This window comes from Aquarana catesbeiana, linkage group LG11 (assembly GCF_042186555.1).
Source record: "Aquarana catesbeiana isolate 2022-GZ linkage group LG11, ASM4218655v1, whole genome shotgun sequence".
NCBI classification, from domain to species: domain Eukaryota; kingdom Metazoa; phylum Chordata; class Amphibia; order Anura; family Ranidae; genus Aquarana; species Aquarana catesbeiana.
Genome location: NC_133334.1, coordinates 190053362 through 190073803, shown reverse-complemented (window position 1 = coordinate 190073803; position 20442 = coordinate 190053362). Strand labels below are relative to the sequence as shown.

At 46.1% G+C, this 20442-nt stretch overlaps 1 protein-coding gene across 3 annotated transcripts in view; it reads right to left on the bottom strand.

Moving 5' to 3' along the window:
* SPTBN2 (spectrin beta, non-erythrocytic 2) overlaps positions 1 to 20442 on the bottom strand; it is a 1434510-nt gene that overhangs the window by 266895 nt on the left and 1147173 nt on the right. For all 3 annotated transcript variants that reach the window (XM_073605131.1, XM_073605132.1, XM_073605133.1), the window contains 3 exons: positions 20060 to 20362; positions 19810 to 19963; positions 18847 to 19717 (listed from right to left, as the gene is read on the bottom strand). In XM_073605131.1, coding sequence (XP_073461232.1) covers positions 18847 to 19717; positions 19810 to 19963; positions 20060 to 20362 — 1328 coding nt within the window. The remainder of the gene's footprint in view (positions 1 to 18846; positions 19718 to 19809; positions 19964 to 20059; positions 20363 to 20442) is intronic.

Sequence of the window (20442 nt, the reverse complement as noted above, 5' to 3'; positions counted from 1 at the left end):
CCGGCTAGGAATAAAACAATACATTCCTAGTAAAAGGGCTAAATACGGAGTGAAATTTTATAAGCTTTACGAGAGAGTCACGGGATATCTGTATGTGTTCCTCATATACGAAGGAAGAGATTCCCAGCTCCAGCCCCCTGAGTGCCCAGCCTACATGGGCACAACTGGTAAAATTGTATGGGACATGGCATACCCATTGCTGAAGAAAGGTTACCACATATACCTGGATAACTTCTACACAAGCCTGCCCCTTTTCAAACACCTATACCTCGCACAAACCCTGGCCTGTGGAACCTCCAGAAAGAATAGGAAGGGCTTCCCACAAGCCATAGTAAATAAGAAAATGCAAAGGGGAGAAAGAGCAACTTTGAGATGCAACGAAGTGCTGGCCTTGAGGTAGAAGGATACCAGGAATGTGTACATGATGTTCACCATCCATGACGACACTACAGTTGAAGTTCAGAGAAGACGAGGTCCCATTGTAAAGCCAAAATGTGTACAAGATTAGAAATCTGTACATTGGGGGGGTGGGGTGGATTTCAACGACCAAATGCTTCAGCCCTATTTAGCAATAAGGAGGTCCCATTTCTGGTACAAAAAAGTAGCACTATAATTCATTTGGCCATTTATAATGCCTACATAATTTACACCAAATCCACCGAAAGCCCTGCCCACTTCCTAAAATTCATTGAAGAAGTTGTCACGTCCCTCATCTACCATCAAAGACCCCCCCCAGAAAACCTTTGCTCTGATGCTGTTAGCCAACTTCATGAACGCCAGTTCCCAGACCACGTTCCACCATCTGAAGCAGCATGAAGACGCCAAAAAAGATGTTGAGTATGCAGCAATAAAGGATTTCGAAGAGATACCAGGTACCATTGTCCCCAGTGTCCCCTTGAACCCGGCCTTTGCATTGGTGAATGCTTCAGACTATATCACACATCCCTAAAATATTAGGCCATATTCTTAACCATTTCCCCATTTTCATCATCTGTGCTGACCATTTCCCATGCTTCCTCAAATAACCATGCCACTGGTTATTTGACCCTCGCCTGTTTTCAACTATGCCTCTGCCAACCGTTTGGACTGCTTACATGTGAACTGATCCTGGCCTGTTTTACCAACTATGCTTCTGCCTACTGTTTGGAATGCTTACGTGCGAACTGAACATGGCCTGTTTTACCAACTACGCTTCTGACAACCACTTAAACTGCTTGCACGTCATCTGACCCTGGCCTGTTTTATGGACTATGCTTTTGCCTACCGCTTGGATCTGTTGCCCTGCTACTGTAGGACACAGGGGTCTCACATGTGAGGGGCTCCAGAAATGTTTTTCCGGATGGAGAAAACAATTTTTTTTTGTCATCTCCGGGTTTCGTAATTTCCGGATTAGGGTCTGGAGTCCGGAGGCTTCATAGAGATTTGGGTGGGTCGAAGCCTCTACCCCTGTGCACAGGTCTTACCTGATTGCAGCCCTCAGCCTGCTGCTTACTGCTGCCATCCCCCAGCCTGCAGCATAAACTGACCATACCTCTGCCTGCTACCTGGACTATGGAAATAATTAGCTGTAGCAAGAGGCAGTATGTTTACGAAGGGCTGGAGAGCGGTGCAATAATGAGTGCAGGGAGGTAACGGCGTACTAAGACCAATATTATGGCTATGCTGGCTGTCTCTGCCTGGACAATTTCTATGGACAAATGCTTTGGCTGTGCTGACGATATCCTTGTGCTGACTATAGACAATATTCCTGCCCGCTGCCTAGATAATTACTATTGTTGCCAAGCACATCCCTGCCTGCACCAATTCTCTCCTCTGAAGACACTACTAAAACCGCAGGTAATATTTTTTATTACCCTTTCCTCAATAGAATTTATTTTGGAGTGTAATTTTTGGTATGTAAATGCTATTTGTTAGAAATATAAGGGCCTTCAAAAATAATAGGTGGTCAGGAAATTAGATGTGTAATTTATGCTTGAAGAACGCCTGAAAGTGCTACTTCAATGGGCCTCTGTATGTGGTCAGGCTCTGTAAAAGTCTCACACATGTGGTATCGCCATACTCAGGAGGAGTAGCAGAATGTATTTTGGGGTGTAATTTTTGCTATGTACATGCTATGTGTTGGAAATACCTTAAAAATTGACAACTTTGTGGAAAAAAAAAATGTTTATTTTTTTTCCACATTTTCCAAAAACTTCTGGGAAAAAAAAATGAACAGTTCAAAAGACTCATTAAGCTTCATAGATTATACGTTGGGGTGTCTGCTTTCCAAAATGGGGTCATTTTGTGGGTATTTGTACTTTCCTGGCTTGTTAGTGTCTCAAGAAATGAGATAGGTCTTCAGTACATCAGGTGTGATCAATTTTCAATGATTTGCACCATAGCTTGTAGACGCTATAACTTTCACAAAAACCAAATACATACTAATTAGGGTTATTTTTACCAAAGATATAGTTACATAGTTACATAGTAGGTGAGGTTGAAAAAAGACACAAGTCCATCAAGTCCAACCTATGTGTGTGATTATGTGTCAGTATTACATTACATATCCCTGTATATTGCGGTCATTCAGGTGATTATCTAATAGTTTCTTGAAGCTATCAATGCTCCCCGCTGAGACCACCGCCTGTGGAAGGGAATTCCACATCCTTGCCGCTCTTACAGTAAAGAACCCTCTACGTAGTTTAAGGTTAAACCTCTTTTCTTCTAATTGTAATGAGTGGCCACGAGTCTTATTAAACTCTCTTCTGCGAAAAAGTTTTATCCCTATTGTGGGGTCACCAGTACAGTATTTGTAAATTGAAATCATATCCCCTCTCAAGCGTCTCTTCTCCAGAGAGAATAAGTTCAGTGCTCGCAACCTTTCCTCATAACTAAGATCCTCCAGACCCTTTATTAGCTTTGTTGCCCTTCTTTGTACTCGCTCCATTTCCAGTACGTCCCTCCTGAGGACTGGTGCCCAGAACTGGACAGCATACTCCAGGTGCGGGCGGACCAGAGTCTTGTAGAGCGGGAGAATTATCGTTTTATCTCTGCAGTTGATCCCCCTTTTAATGCATGCCAATATTCTGTTTGCTTTATTAGCAGCAGCTTGGCATTGCATGCCATTGCTGAGCCTATCATCTACTAGGACCCCCAAGTCCTTTTCCATCCTAGATTCCCCCAGAGGTTCTCCCCCCAGTGTATAGATTGCATTCGTATTTTTGCCACCCCAATGCATTATTTTACATTTTTCTACATTGAACCTCATTTGCCATGTAGTTGCCCACCCCATTAGTTTGTTCAGGTCTTTTTGCAAGATTTCCACATCCTGCGGAGAAGTTATTGCCCTGCTTAGCTTAGTAACGTCTGCAAATACAGCGATTGAACTGTTTATCCCATCCTCCAGGTCGTTTATAAACAAATTAAATAGGATTGGTCCCAGCACAGAACCCTGGGGAACCCCACTACCCACCCCTGACCATTCTGAGATATGTAGTCGTATAAATTTATAAAGAAATATTACTAATTTGCAAAATTTTATGACAAAGAAAAAAGACATTTTTTCACCAAATTCAGTCTTTTTTTATTTATAGCACAAAAAATAAAAAACCTACTAGTGATTAAATGCCACCAAAAGAAAGCTCTATTTGTGTGAAAAAAAGGACGCAAATTTCATTTGTGTACAGTGTTGCATGACTGAGTAATTGTCATTCAAAGTGTGAGAGCACTGAAAGCTGAAAATTGGTCTGGGCAGGAAGGGGGTGAAAGTGTCCTGTAGGCAAGTGGTTAAATAGATTCTCACGGCTCTCACTACATCAAGACGATGTAGTGACTTGTCTTCCCTGGAACATGGTTTTGGAAAAAACGTTGGCAGACATTATCTTGGTTCAGGTGAAAACCTGAAACTACTTTTGGCAAAGCCTGGACGAGGGAGTAACACCACTCTGTCCTCATGAATAATCAAATATGGGTCTTTACAAGAAAGAGCAGCCAATTCCAAAAACCTCCTCGCTGAGGATATAGCAACCAAAAATACCAGCTTCCTTGTCAGAAGGACTAAGAGAATATGCTGTATCGGTTCAAATGGCTGTTTTTGTAACACTGACAAAACTAAATTCAAGTCCCAAGGGATTAAAGGTGATATAACTGGCGGAGTAATCCGCATCACCCCTTGTATAAAACCACAGACTAAGAATGTGGTTTTTGAAATAAAATCGATAAGGCTGAGACTTGGCCCTTAATAGTACTCAAGGCCAAATTCATCTCTACGCCTAATTGTAGAAAGGCAAGAATTCTGCCTATGATAGATCTCCAAGGGTGTCAACCCTTAGATTCACACCAGGAAACCTAAGCCTTCCAGACTCTATAATGTATAGTTCTGGAAGTTTGTTTCCTTGTATTAATCAAAGTAGAGATAACTGACCTGGAAAGCCCACGTTTCCTCAGAATGTGGGTTTCAATAGCCAGGCTGTTAAATTTAGTATACGTAAAGTAGGATGGAATATCGGCCCCTGTGAGAGCAGGTCTGCTCTTAGTGGAAGAGACCATTGATCCTCCACTGCTATCTTTATGACCTTTCTGCATACCATGACCTTCTGGGCCATGCTGGTGCTGCCAGAATTGCCAGTTTTCTTTCCAGCTTGATCCTGCAAAGAAGTCGAGGCAGCAATTGAATAGGGGAAAATGCATAGATCAGTGAAAGCTGATCCCACTGTATCACCAACGCATCAGTTCTGCATGCGAATGGGATCCTTTGTCCTGGACACAAAATTGACTAACTTTATGTTGAACTGGACGCTAGCAGATCTACGTCCGGAGTTCCCCATCTTTGACATACAGCCCGAGAATATGTCGGGGTAAAGAAACCATTCCCCTGGGAATAACTGCTGGTGGCTTAAGTAGTTCACCTGACAGTTCTCTATTCCCGGAATGAAGACTGCCGATAGGAACAAAATATTTCTTTCTGCTCAAGTTAGAATATGGTTCACCTCTCTCTGCGCTGAGAGACTCTTGGTGCCCCCTTGACGATTAATATAGGCCACAGCCATGGCATTGACAGATTCGATCCTGACAGGACAATCCCTTAACCTGGAAGTCCAGGTCTTTAGAGCCAGACGCACTGCCCGAATCTCTAGGATGTTGATGGGCAAGGCTCTTCCGGATCTTGACCACTGTACTTGTACTGTTGTCTTCCTTAGTACTGCTCCCCAGCCTGAAAGGCTGGCAACTGTCGTTACCACTTTCCAGATAACAGGTCTGAAGGATTTTCCTTTCAGCAGATTCTGGTTAGAAACCACCAATTGAGGCTTTGGGACACCCTTGGGGAAAGCCGCATTGGCAAGTCCAAAGCTTGGATCGTCTTGTTAGCAGATATAATACTGTTTTGCAACAGTCTCGAATGGAACTGGGCATAGGGAACCGCTTTGAACGAAGCCACCATCCTTTCTAACAACCTCATGCAAAGGCCAATGGAGGGATCTCCTTTTGACCTGACCATCCGCACCAACTCTCTTATGAAGTTGTTTTTTGCCTGGGCAAGAACACCCTTTTTTTGGGCTGTATCTATGATCAGACCCAAATACTCCAACTTTTTTAGCAGTTTTAAGGGAGACTTCACTAGGTTGAGAACGCAACCCAGACTTTTCCAGGTAACTGGTTGGAATGCGTACACCTTACTCCAAACACCGATTGGTCTATTAGCAATAGATAGTCCAGGTATGCCAAGACTGTTTAAGCCCTGTGCCCTTGACCTGGCTAGAGGTGGGGCTAGCACTTTTGTGAACACTCGGTGTGCTGTAGCTAGCCCGAAGGGCAAGGCTATAAACTGAAATGCTGCTGGTCTACTTCGAACCGCAGAAACCTTTGGTGAGTGGGAAATATATGGACATGCAGATATGCATTCCTGATGCCGATAGGCACCAGAAGTTTTCCTCCTTGTAGGATAGAAACTGCTGACCTGATCGACTCCATAGAAAGGAGCGGATCTTCAGCAACTGATTTAGATTATTTTAGATTTAGAATGGATCTGTTGAATTTCTGCGTGGATCTGTACATGTACAGGAAACGTATGAAAAAGGCAGTGAAGGTTTTAAGGAACCTAAGGAAAAACAGATCAGTTGACTACTAGATGTAGCTTGAAAGAGGCATAAATCATCTCTGTAAGAGATTTGTACCAGCAATTTCTCAGATTGCGAGGCTGAAAAAAGGTTCAAATCCAGTTGTCTCCTGCGCAGAGGAGTAATCGGTTTGCCTTTCCTTCCTGATCACCTGAGGGTAACCTTTCATCCTCTACCCACTGTTCCCTTGATAAGGGATCTAAGTTGGGGGAGGGAGATCTAACATGCTTCCTATCGTTGGATAGAGGATGCAGTTAAAGTCGCTAATTTTCCTTCTAGGCCCTGCAGGGTTGAGGAAAAACGCATTTCCAATCATGTATACAGGGGCTGAATGTTTTCTCCTCTTAGAGTGACGATGGAGGCCGTCACCACTGCCTAGAGGCAGCTGCCCCTGGCGCAGGTGAAGGAGTCCGTTTAAATACCTTCGTTTGGACAAAAGAGTACCTTTCCTGCTAGAAATCATTTGGATGTTTTTGACCAAATCTTCCCCAATGAAAAAGGGAAACTAGTCAGAAGCCGTTTTGCAAGATGCTTCGGCTGACCAACTTTTCAACCACAGGGTCCTACGCATGTGTTTTAGCTCAAGCGCAAGGCGGGACGCCTGGTGGATAGAGTCTGTTATGGCGTCTATGGCAAAACATAGCGCCTTTGGTAGGAGGATTTTAACAAAAAAAATTCCAAATTCTTATCGGTTGAATCCTTAAGCATTTGTGCATCTTTATTGATGCTGGAAATTGCATCGTCTACTGCTGGTACTTTCCATCCTTTGTGAATTTTTTCTCCATGATAGAGAACTGAGAAACTCTTTGGAGGGAAAAAATGCTTATCCGGATGATCCCATTCAGCATAAATAAGCCCTTCTAGAAATGCATGAAAAAGGCTGTAAAGGTTTTTTTTGTTTTTTTTAAAAACCCAAGGAAGGGACCGAACTTTCAGCTGACTCTGTTAGGAGTAGCATAAAAAGTGGAATGAACCATCTCTGTAAGAGTTTGTAACATCAATCTGTCAGATTGCGAGGTTGCATAAGGTTCCCCAACTGCTTCCTCCGCAGGGTAATACCTCCATCCTGTGCCCACTGTTCCCTTGGAAAAAGGGTTTTGAGGTGGGGGAGGGGGATCTAGCACACTTCCTATCCTCTTGGACGGAGCATGCGATTAAAGCCGCTAATCTTCCTTCTAAGCCCTGCAGGGCAGAGGAAAATGCATCTTCAGTCACGTATACAGGGGCTGAAGTGTGAGAAGCAGTTACACCACCAATTGCTTCCAATGGCTCACCCTGGCTTGCCATGTCAGGTATCTCCGGTGAGGATGACAGTGTGGAGGCATGACCGGAGTTCCAAGCGCCAAGGGGAGGGGAATCCTTGGTACCTTTGTGGTAGCTCTGGAAGTAATAGTGCTAAGCACAAAAGCAGAGGCACTTTAAGAAAAAAATTATGATATTTGCTTTACAATAGTTTAACAAAAAACAATGACACCATAAGGATCAGCCTTTGATGCTGAGTAAACATATTTCCTGTACTGGAAATGCCTGCTTACACACCTTTACATGCACAGCACTCCTGTGTCTTTTAGTGTGACAGACTTCTGTCTTTAGCATATGAACTGAGAGCATTTGTGTTAAGCCTCAGGTGAGAACCTGATTAGGCGTCCTCAGCGTCTTCCACCCTAGTATATGCGCCATGTGCTCCGCGTGGACGTGACATCCCACACACGGTGCCGCCTATCTGTGAGCCACGCCCCTCTGCAATACCCGCCCCCCTCCTTATTTTAAAAAGCAACACTAGTCTGCGTGTGTGGACGGCATTGGACGCCAGACTTTTAGAATCTGCAATGCTATACAGGGGCTGAATGCCTGTCCAGGCTCAACAAGGGCAAGTCTGATAATACAAACAGTGGAAAGCCGCACCACCTCCAGGAGGGGAGGGGAATTTATGTCAGCAGTGTTTGTTAGGCTCCCAGTTTTAAAGGAAGACTTTACTTTATACAAAAAAATGCAAGTGGCTGTTTTTATATGTTCATAAACTACTGCTGTACCCCCTTTAGATCCCTCAGAAGAGAAACACCATCTGTTCAATTAAGAACCCCCTCTGGCTGCTGGGACCACTCCTGCTGCTGTAGCCAGACACAGAGCTGCTGAAAAAGGCATTGTACAAGAGAGATAGAGAGGATAGAGATGATAGAGATAGATGAGATAGATGATATAGATGATAGAGATAGAGATGATAATGATAGAGATACCTTTTACAGTTCCTAGGCTTCTCCCCTTACCTTTATCCTCGCTGCAGGATACAGCTATATAATAGCAGATCTAAACTTCACCCATCAAAAACCGGGTCCCTTTTAATAGGGGTTCCACTCCTTTGGACCTGTATAGTGTATAGCACCCCTCAGGACAACTTTAGGTAATGTAGCAAGACCAAAAAAAGTCCTGGTTCCTAGGGTCCAGCCCTCAAAGAGAAGCATTACAGGCAAAACCTTGTTCTTCTATGCGAGGCCCGGGTATCATCCTCTGGTTGCAGTGGCGTGGATGGATCTGGTTGTGGAGGTTTTTTAAATCCAGCCTGGATCCCTTCTGGAGCTACTCAGAGCATATCTTCACTCGTGACCAACACCTTAGACACTGGCGAAAAAACTGATGTGCTCCTGGAAGGAGGAGGGGTTATATAGGGAGTGAACTTCCTTGATTGGGTATGCCAGTGTCAACACCTAAAGGTGGCCCATAACCCATTAATTACTTCAGGCACTGTGTCCCATGATATACGATAAAGAAATAAAAAATATGGTGTTGCGCCAAGTACGGTATTTAAAAATGGTGGCAAGGCCAATCCGAGAGCCCATATCCCAATCTGTGATGTGCTGTGTCCAAATGACTGGATAAGCCATCACGGAATAAGGGCGCGCCTAGGCACACGTTCTGACAGGACATACGGGTACATCCAGTCAGAACAGCGCATGTACCATGTTTCGTGACCGGGTGAGAATCGGTTATCGTACCGTAGTTTGTGGCTGTTCCATGGGCGTAAGCATTAAAGTTTGAAATGCTGGGTATCCATTTACTCGGCGGAACATTTTTTTACCAAACAATTGGGTATTATATTGTGCATTAAAATTCATTAAAGTGTATTTAAAATATAAATAAAAAATTGTGTTTGAAAGACCGCTGTTCAGAAAATCTGCTTTAAAAAATATATAGTGTTTGGAAATTCTGGAGAGGTTCTGTGAAATCAGCCAACAGCAGGTCAAAAGGAGGGGAGAAGTATGCGTATTTCTGTGACCCAGAAGAGAAGTATGACCAAGAAGACTTTGGCCATACTATTTTAAGTAAACCTGTGAAATTATTTTAAATAATATTAAAACAAAGTCTTGTCTGAAAGCAGACATAGTTACTGCGACTGTGGAACTCTGGAGAGCAGGTGGGTGGGATTCATCTCTAAAGTCATAGGTGTGAAATTTTAAAGGTCAGAGTGTGCCTGAGGCTTAACGTTAATAGGCACCTTATAGGACCCACTCTGGGGAAGACTTGAAAGTATGAAAACCTTAAATAAGAAATTGCTCATGCTTGTTGGAGTTTTTTTTTAAATTTACAATGGGAGGACATACGACTCGAAAATATAAATAAATACATATACACACACACATACATACATACACCCCCATACATGTAGTGCATATCTATACCTTTATCAGACACAGAGGTCTACTTTACAGGCAAATCAGTGGTGGCTGGTGTTCAATATTTTGTGGGGGCAGCAAGCCAACCCCCCTCAGGAGACTGAATGCGGCGGCGATCAGAGGCCTTAGGAAGGAGGCAGATCAGGTAGACATGGATCTGGGCTGCCGCTCCTTACTCCGGGCCCATCGCTTCTCCTCCAGGCCGAACAGGAAATGGGACCTGACTGAGACCCGCTTGGCCGTGAGTCCTAAGACTGCCAAGCGGGTCTCAGGAAATACTTCCTAACTGGCAGGGAGAATCAGGAAGACAATAGCGAATATTAATTCGCTATTGTCACACAAAAGGGTGGGCTCAGGGCACAGCCAATTAGAGCCCCAGGCTCTAATCATGTGCTTAAAAAAAAACAAAAAACACAAAACCAAAAAAATTGCTATCCATGTGGCCGGCGGCAAGCATGTAGATTAGGGGGCCAGACGCATGGATGGGGGGGGGGGGGGGGGGGGGGGGGCGGTACCTGTGCACCCCTATGGATGGGCTGCCACTGAGGCATATTCCTAAAAGAGGGCTCCAAGTTTGTTTTTACTATTTTTGGATACATGCTTGTAGCATGCTTTTCCCAAAAGCCAATATGTATCCTATTCTGAATGAGCAGAAATTGGAGGTTTGTAATAAGCCACTCTCCTAATTTTTTGTTCTTTGGCTGTAATTAAATCACAACTTTTACTGTCAGAAGTACAATGGATATAAGAAGTCTGTAAAAAAACAAAACACATTTTTTAGAACACTTAAAATCGCTTGATTTTTTTCCACCTTTAACATGACCCATAATATGTGCAATACATAATAATGTGCAATAAAAATAAACTGAAATCTTTAAAAGGGGGAAAACTATAAAAATATATATATATATATATTTTATTTACAATAATGTTGTTGCACATACATGCACACCCCTAAACTAATACTCTGCTAAAGCACTTATTTGATTTTATGACAGAATTCAGTCTTTTGGGTAGGAGCATGGCACTTATTGCCTTGGGAATCTTTGCTCACTCTTTCCTTGAAAAAGTTCTCCAATTCTGTCAGACTGGGCATCACCTGTGCCCAGTCCTCTTCAGTTCACCCCACAGATTTTCAAATAGGATACAGGTCTGGGCTCTGGCTGGGACATTCCAAAACTTTGACTTTTTTTTTTTTTAAGCCATTCTTTTGTTGATTTGGAGGTATGCATTGGGTTGCAGTTGTGCTGAAGGGTGAAATTCCTCCCCATCTTCAGCTTTTTAGCAGAGGCCTGAAGGTTTTGTGCCAAAATTGCCTGATATATGGAACTGTTCAGAAGTCCTTCCACCTTGACTAAAACCCCAGACCCAACTGAAGAAAAATAGCCTCAAAGCATAATGCTGCCACCGCCACCATGCTTCACTGTGGGTACAGTGGGTTTTTTTCTTTTTGGTTTTGCACCAAAACTTTTTTGGAATTGTGGTAAAAAAATTGAATCTATTCTCATCAGACCATAAACACATTTTCCCACATGTGTTTGGCAGATTTAATGTAGGGTTTTCCTCAGTAAGAAAAGGCTTCTGCCTTGTCACCCTACCACACAGCCCAGATACGGTGCATCCGGAAAGTATTCAAAGTGCTTTACTTTTTCCACATTTTATGTTACAGCCTTATTCCAAAATGGATTCAATTCATTATTTTCCTCAAAATTCTACAAACAATACCCCATAATGACAACGTGAAAGAAGTTTGCTTGAAATCTTTGCAAATTTATTAAAGGATAAGTACAGCCAAAGCTCGTTTGGCTATACTTCTCCTGTGGGTCACATGAGTGCAGTTTGTCCATCACTCCTGTGACCAGTTTTCAGCAGAGAGCAAGCTGAAGTCGGCTCTCTGCTGATGTCACAGTGTCGGTCCAGGCTCCACATCATCACGACCATGGGCTTTGGATCCACCAGATTTCTGGACCGACACCAGGCTCAGCAAGCCACCGAGGGCCTGAGCAGGCCACTCCCGCCCCCCTCAATACCCCAGCGCTCCAGTGAGCGAGGAGGGGGCATAGCAGGGAGCTGTGACTGACAGTCACCAGCTCTCTGCGCACGGAGCTGTGAGAACCGAGTGATCGGCGGTGGTTAATCGCTCGGTTCTCTGTTATAGGTGTCGGGGCACAGATGCAGCACCTAAGAAAAAAAAAAAAAAAAAAAACAAACACACACACACACACACACACAAAACCATACTTTTTTAAAAACAAACAAAAAAACACATATGTACATAAGTATTCACAGCCTTTGCCATGACACTCAAAAATGAGCTTAGGTGCATCCTGTTTCCACAGCTCATCCTTGACATGTTTCTACAACTTGGAGTCCATCTGTGGTAAATTCAGTTGACTAGACATGATTTGGAAAGGCACACACCTATCTATATAAGGTCCCACAGTTAACATATGTGGAAAAAATTGGATTTTTGTACTCACCGTAAAATCCTTTTCTCTGATGTTCATTGACGAACACAGCACTTTAATCTTGACCTTAGGGTTATATCGCCACCTTTAGGTGAGGACTAGGCAGAACACATTAAAAAAAACAAGCACAGTACCGCCCAGGGGGCTGTCCTACTGGCTATAACCCCTCATTCTCCTTTAGCAGCTCAGTTCGTCAAAAAGCAGTACAAACATAAATAGGAGGGGTGGGTGCTGTGTCCGTCAATGAACATCAGAGAAAAGGATTTTACGGTGAGTACAAAAATCCTATTTTCTCTTTCGTTCACTGTCGGACACAGCACTTTAATCTTAACCTTAGGGACGTCCAAGCAGTGTCAAAAGCGAGGGGTGGGAACACAGAGAAAATAAACTCCACCCACCACCAAAAGAACTCCCCATCAGAGGAGACGCAACCTCAGATGGCCGCCTGCAAAACCTTGTGGCCGAAGCATGCATTCGAAGATGCATCCACATCGACCTTATAAAATTTGGTTAAAGCGTGTATGGACGACCCGGTAGCCGCCTTACACCCAGAGAAACAGACGTTTGATGCCAGAAAGCCCTGGAAGCACCAACTGCCCTGGTAGAAAGTGCCGTGACAGGAAAGGGAGGCGCCCGCCCCTCATGGCAAAAGCCTGAACCACAATTTGTCTGATCCACCGAGAAACTGTGGCCGAAGAGACCGCCAGGTCCTTCCTCGGACCAGCCACCAAGACACACAGCATCCGACCTCCGAAAAAGAGCCATAGCAGACAGAAACACCCGCCAGGCCCGGATCACATTCAAAGAATGTAAAACGACCTCCTCGGGATGCAACAGCCGAGGACATAAGGACGGAAGCACAATGTCCTCGTTTAAATGGAAGCTTGAAACAACCTTTGGAAGAGAAGAGAGCTGCGGACGCAGCACCGCCTTATCCTCATGTAGATAAAGAGACTTGCAAGCCAAGGCCGCCAACTCAGAAACCCGCCCTGCAGATGTAATAGCCACTAGAAAGACTACTTTCTGAGAAAGCGTTAGTAAAGGGATCTCCCTAATGTGTTCAAACGGTGGTTTCTGAAGCACCAGATTCATATCCCATGGGGGGAAGAGGCAGGCATACCCGGAGGGGCCACATGCCGATCCCCCTGAACAAACGTACCCACCAATGGGCAAATCGCCAATGGCCGCTGAAAAAAAAGACAGCCACAGCTGATATCTGCCCCTTAATGGTACTCAATGCAAGCTTCTGATTCATTCCTGGCTGCAGAAAACAGCAGGATCTTGGAAACCAAATAAGAACGCGGATGCCACTCCATCTCCTCACACCGGGAGATGTAGGCCTTCCAGGTATGAAGATAAATCTTCCAGGAAGAAGACTTATGCGCCTTTAGCACAGTGGTAATCACCGAAGCCGACAGCCCTCTGTCCCTCAGCACCTGGCTTTCAACAGCAATACCATTAAAGCCAACGACGGTAAGGCAGGGTGAAGTATTGGACCTTGAGACAGAAGGTTCTCCTGCACCGGCAGCTGCCGAAAGGAACATCTGCACCATGTCGGCGTACCAAGGACGTCAAGGCCAGTCTGGGGCCATCAGAATCACCAGAATCCCCTCCGCCCCCACTCTGTGCAGCAGACGAGGGAGGCACCTGAAAGGGGGAAAGGCATAAATTAGCCGATAATGCCCCCATGGGGCCACCAACGCATCTGACGCGTCCACCCAGGTATCCCTTGACCCGGCCACAAACCTCTGCACCTTCCGGTTGAGCCAAGAAGCCAGGAGATCCACATCCGGCATGCCCCACTTTAGGCAAATGACCTGAAACCATTCCGGATGCAGTGACCATTCCCCCTGGTCCAGCAACTGACAACTGGCAGGTGGACTACGTCGTTTTCTACGCCCGGAATGTACCCGGCTGACAGAGCCGGCACGCCCCACTCTGCCCACTGTAGGATATGGGAGACCTCCAGCCCCGCCGCTGAGCTCCTTGTCCCTCTATAATGATTGACATACGCCACCACCGTGGAGTTGTCCGACTGAATCCTGACCGGACGACTCTGCAGCCTCTGCGACCATGTGGAGAGGCACCGCCTGATCACCCGCAGCTCCAACACATTTGATCGACAGACTGAATTCTTCCTGCTCCCAGCAACCCTAGGCCGACTGGATGCCAAAAATTCCCCGCCAGCCAGGCTGGCGTCCGTCGTGATCACCGTCCAATGAAGAGGAAGGAACGATCTCCCGGACCAAAGGGCCGAGGACCTGAGCCACCAGAGAAACAAAGCCCTGGCTAGCTGGCTCACCTGGATTTCATAATCCAGGGATGTCGGAGACTTGCCCCATTTGGACAGGATCTCTTTCTACAAGACCCGAGTGTGGAATTGAGCAAACGGTACTGCCTCGAAAATGGCTACCATGAGGCCCAGAGCTCGCATGCAGAAACGCAGCGGACGACCACCAGTGGAACATTAGTAACCGCACCGCAGATTGGAGAGCTTCAGCTTGCTTGTAGGAAGAAAGACTCTCGCCTTTGGGGAGTCCAAAATCAACCCCAAGCACTCCAGGCACTGGGTCGGCAGCAACATCGACTTCTGGAGATTCAATACATAGCCCAACTCCAGAAGAGTCTGCATGGTGATCGCCACATCCTCCCTTAGTCCTGAGGCAGAAGCCGCCCTCAGGAGGAGATCGTCCTGGTAACCCACAATCGCGATCCCTAGTTGCCTCAGCAATGCCAGAATTGGAGCCAGCACCTGGTGAAGACCTTGGTGCTGACGCTAGGCCAAAGGGAAGAGCTACCAATTGGTAGTGCTCGTCCCCAACCGTAAATCGCAGGAACCTCTGGTGTGCAGAGACCACATAACGGATTCCATCCTGAGCCTCCGAACCTTCACAAAACAATTGAGGGCATTGCAATCTAGGACCGGACGGACCCTTTCCTTCTTTTGGATTACAACCCTATTGCAGTAAAATCCCTGAAACCTTTCCGACGTCGGTACAGGTACTATCACCCCATGCAGCAGTAAGTCCTGTACTGCCCCAAACAGGGCCTCCCGACGAGCCGGAAGGAGATGAAGGTTGGAGGGAAAAAAAACCTGTCCGGCGAACAAGAAAGAAACTATCTTGTAGCCTGACAAAACCAGCTTGCAGACCCACTGGTCGGAAAGGAGAGAAGTCCACCGGTCTGCAGACTCCCAAAAGCGGCCCCCCCACCCGCGAGTCGGCGGGGGGCGAACCTTCATGCGGAAGCTAATTTGTTATCAGGCTTGTTCAGCCTGCGATACCAGGGATGCTTTTGTCCCCAGGGCCCCTTGTCAGACTGGGGACGCTTACCTGCCGACCCGGGCGGATGAAAAAACCTGCTTCTGAGCAGAAAAAGAGGAGCCCTTGCCTACGGCGTAGCTCCTTACCTTTTCTGGATTGTGGGAACAAAGTACTCTTTCCCCCAGTAATATTTTTAATAATGTCATCCAGCAAGGCGCCAAACAGCCTCCCACCTTGAAAGGGCAACTCCGCCAGTGCTTTCTAAAATGTCTGGTCCCCAGACCAACACTTGAGCCAAACCAGGTGACGCAGCACTACTGCTGATACCGAGGTTCTAGAAAGAAAAGGGACCGTATCCCGGGCCGCATCACAGATATACTTAAGGTCATGCACCAACTGGTCTGCCAGTTCCACACAGACTGGGGAAACCTGTTCCTTCCCCCACTCACGGTGCAACAACTTAGCCCATTCAGTAAGTGGGGAAACCTGTTCCTTCCCCCACTCACGGTGCAACAACTTAGCCCATTCAGTAAGTGTTTGTGACAACAGAGCCGTGGCTAACGCCAGCCGAAGCACTGACCCCACAACCGTAAACATGGCCCGGGCAACCGCCTTGGCCTTTGTGTCGGCAGGATCCTTGAAAAAGGGGGAACCCTTCCACCGGAATCGTGGTCACCTTATTCGACCTAGATAGCGGCGGGGGGGTCAGCGACCGGAGATGTCCAATTTTCCAGGAATCTCTCCTCACAGGAGTAACGCACCGTCATTCACATCGCTTCCACCCTGGCAACAAATGATTCCAGGATCGCCAACAGAGCGTCCACGGGCACCATAAGTGCAGGGAAACCGGTCGCTATCATAGGGGTGTCTCAGGAAGAAGTGCCCTGAAAAGGCACGCTGCGGGCGTTCCCACTCCTTGTCAATAAACTTAGCAAAATAAGTTAGGTAGGGAAACACCTTAGCGGTGCGGATCGGCTTGTGGGACCCAAACGGGACCAACACATCTGCAGATGCCCCAGCCGTATCCTCTATCTCTCTAGTGCTTTCCTGCACTAAAAACGGACACGGAGGCTTCCTCCTCACTGTCCGGCGGGTCATGGTCCTTAACCTCTGAAGTGTCAGAACAGGGGCCGCCTACCACAGCGGGGCCTGAGTCTGAATCAGAGCTTTCCACAGCAGATGAGGGGAGGGGGTGTTTTTTACTCACCTTGCGCCCGCACGCCGCTTCCACCCTGGCAACAAATGATTCCAGGACCACCAACAAAGCGTCCATGGGTCCCGCAGGTGTAGTGGAATCAGTTGCCATCATAGGGGTGTATGAGGAAGAAGCGCCAGCATCCGACGCCATGTCGGACCCACTCTCGCCTGTCACCCGGGACCTAAGGCAAGAGACAAAAAATGCCCACCCTCCTAGCTGCCACAGACTGAGGGGCCCCCCGCAGGACTCACCACCCTGACCCAGGCGTTGTGCTGTGCCTCTGTCCGTTCTTTCTTCTGCCTTCCAAAACACAGGGTGTTCGGTGTCAATTTTGCGCTGTTCCTGGCTTAAACAGTCGCCCAGCAATAGAGAACTAACAGACACCATCCCTCGTGGCCATAAGAACATGGCTGCGGCTACAGGAAAATGGCCGCGTTTCCCGCGGCGAACATTCCCCCTGCACGCAGCAAACAAAGGCAAATAGGCGCGGTTCTCGCGCCGAACGTTCGCCCCGCATGGCGGCAAACGAAGATGAGAAACGAAGGGATAACCGAGCAGACCAAACAACATTAAAACAAAAGGATAAACGAGCGGAACAAACAAATGCACAGCACAACCCCCTGCCAGGACCCAGAGAAGGACCCCCGGGCCAGGTACGTGCACCGCACTCCCGATGCCCAGCCACACAGCGCCCCCCTTAGAATGGGGTGGAGGGAAGAGGCAGGAAGAAAAGAAAGGGAGAGAGAACCCCTAATTGACCTTCCAGGGAGTGCCCAGCTGCTTCAACCTGCCTAAACAGGTGGAACCATACTTACCCCTCCTGCAGGGACTGCTGGAGGCACTCCACAGACAGACCCATCACCCGAGCAGTACGGGGTGGCTGTCGGCCATGGCACACTGACTCAGACAGCAGTAGCCCGGTCATATGTGTGCCCTGGAGCATATAGCTCATCGGCTGCCCCTGGACCAGAATGGGGCCTGTCGCGGCCGACCCAGCGCAAAGATAAGGTCTGCACACGCTCGATGGCCAGGCTGGGGAGACTACAAGGATCTATATTATCCAGCCTGTCACCCAGCCCGGCTGTTGATTGTAGATCACAGGAAGCAAAAACAGCAAAAAAGAAAAAATTTCAAAGACCACTGGTCCCCACAGGGAGCCAGGTCCTTCTAGACTAGGGAGAAAAAAACTGAGCTGCTGGAAGCAGAGTGAGGGATTATAGCCAGTAGGACCGCCCCCTGGGCGGTACTGTGCTTGCTTTTTTTATGTGTTCTGCCTAGTCCTCTCCTAAAGGTGGCGATATAACCGTAAGGTCAAGATTAAAGTGCTGTGTCCGTCAATGAACGAAAGAGAAAGTGAAGCGCTGTGAATACTTTCCGGATGCACTATATATGTAGAATATGGGAGATTGTTGCCAGTACACAACCAGTGCTTGCCAGAAATTCCCGCACATCCTTTAATGTTGCTGTAAGCCTCTTGACAGCCTCCTGGTAATGTCACTGTTCCATATTCTCCACCTGCTGAGGACAGTCTTCACTGTGTCCCATGGTATATCTAATGCCTTGAAAACTTTTTGAACCTTCTCCTGACTGATATCTTCCAACAATGAGATCCCTTTAATGCTTTGTACGTTCTCTTTGCAGACCATGGCTTTTGCTGTAATAACCAACTGTGTAACTGTCAGAAAAACCCTACTAAAATCAACCAAACTTTATAAGTACTTAATCAAAGTCACTTTAATTGATGGCAGGTGTGTACTGACATGTAACTGGTTAATTCTGAACACAGCCACATCCCTAATTATAAGAGAGTGTGTACACCTATGCAACCACACTTCTTTTATATATTTTTTTCACCACAAAACAATTATTTCAGTTTGCTTTTAATTGAGTTGCACAGATTATAGGTCACTTTTAAAAGGTAGAAAAAAAATCTGAAGTGGTTTATCTTGGTCTGGTCATGGTTACATCTAAAAAACCTAGCATTTTTACAGGGGTGTGTAGATTTTTTATATCAACTGTATATGCTTTACAGAGACATGTCATTTCTTACCGTATCCCTGAAGATCAAAATAAGAAATATTTAAAATGTAAGTATTGTTATACAAGAGCTCAAGTTAGTCCACATAAGCAGAATGCACAAAAATTAATTACCTTTGTTGGACTACTTCAAGGTCCTCCAGCTTTTCTGGGATCTCCAAACCATTAAGCCACTGTTCCTTCTCGTCGATCCAAAGAATACAAGCATCAGCCTCACTGAACATTTTATGAAGTGCCAGAGAGTCTTGCAGTGCTTGCTTACGGTGGGCAGCTAGGGCTACCAGCTCTTCATATCGCTGTTCCAAAGCAGGGAGTCTTCCATCAACTTCAGGAGATTGGGCGTAAGCTTGTGGCAGACAACGAGCTTGTTCATGCAAGGTGTCAACAGCTGGTCGATGGTTGAGTATCTCCTCTTCAACATCCTTGTGTTTCCTAATTAATGTCTGTGTGGAGTATTCATCATGGCCCACATCATTTGTAGAAACCAAGCGCAAGGTATCCAAAATCCAAACTTCAGCATCATTGGCATCAGCTTGGAACTGATAATAACTATAGGCTTCTCTTAGTCTACGTTCCCTATCTTCAGCCAGAGCTTCAAGCTCTTTCCATTGACCTCTGACATCTGCGATCTTTTCTTTAATCTCACTGGCTCCGAAGTGACACTCTGCAATCAGTTTTTCACCCTCAGCTACTGTTAGGCACAAAGGTCCATAACGTCCACTCATTTCATCATGGAAAGCATTATGTTTACTTAGGAGTCTCAACGAGCTTGTGAGGTCCTTCCCCTGGTCATCAGATAGCAGAAGGCGACTTTGTTCTCGTATCCAGGCCTCCTCCTCACCCATATCCCAGAAAAATTTCCAAAGTCGGCGGGACTCTTCCAATTTTGACCTCCGTGCTGCAGAGAGTTCACATAATTCTGAATAGCGCTGCTCCAAAAGTTGGACTCTCTTTCTCACTAGCTCTGGATCACAAGGTTTGTAACCTAGAATAAAATGGGAAAATACAATTTTGCATTGAATCTCACCGTCCTAAAAATTGCAACTTTATTGTATTAAATTTTTACTTTAGCTATACCTTCATCATCTGACATAAACTTCAGAGCAACTGTCCTAACTGATTTCACACGTTCTGCTTGCACAGAAATATCAGCCTCCACTAGAGTATGAGTTTGGAGCAAATCTTCCACCCCATGGAGGTGCTTGCCATAATCTTCAGACTGAAGTCGACCCTGGGTGGAAAGAACCATTAGCAGGCTCAAAAATGTACCACTTACCTATTCAGTAAGGAGATAAACATTTTAGAAGATTTTGATCTCATTTCATACCTTCATATCATCTGTCCAGTCCATGAGATACAATAGATCCTGAAACATCCTCTGCAACTCTAGATTCATTAGAAGCCTCTGACGTCTGGCTGCTACCAATTCCTTTAAGTAATCCCATAACCGTGATACGTTGCATTTGCGAGCCAAAATTCTTCGAATGTCATGATAATTCTCTGCTTCTAATTCATCCGCAACTGCATTTACAGCTTGAACCCGCTCACTGTATGCAATGATGTCCGTCTCAATAGCTTCATGCTTTCGCACTGCAGCTTCAACTGCAGCCAAGTCTAAGCCAAAGTTATCCTATTAGATAAGAGAAAAAAAAAAAATGTCTTTCCAGAGTTGGCATTGCAATAACACTGTAATCTAAGCATTGTTACCGC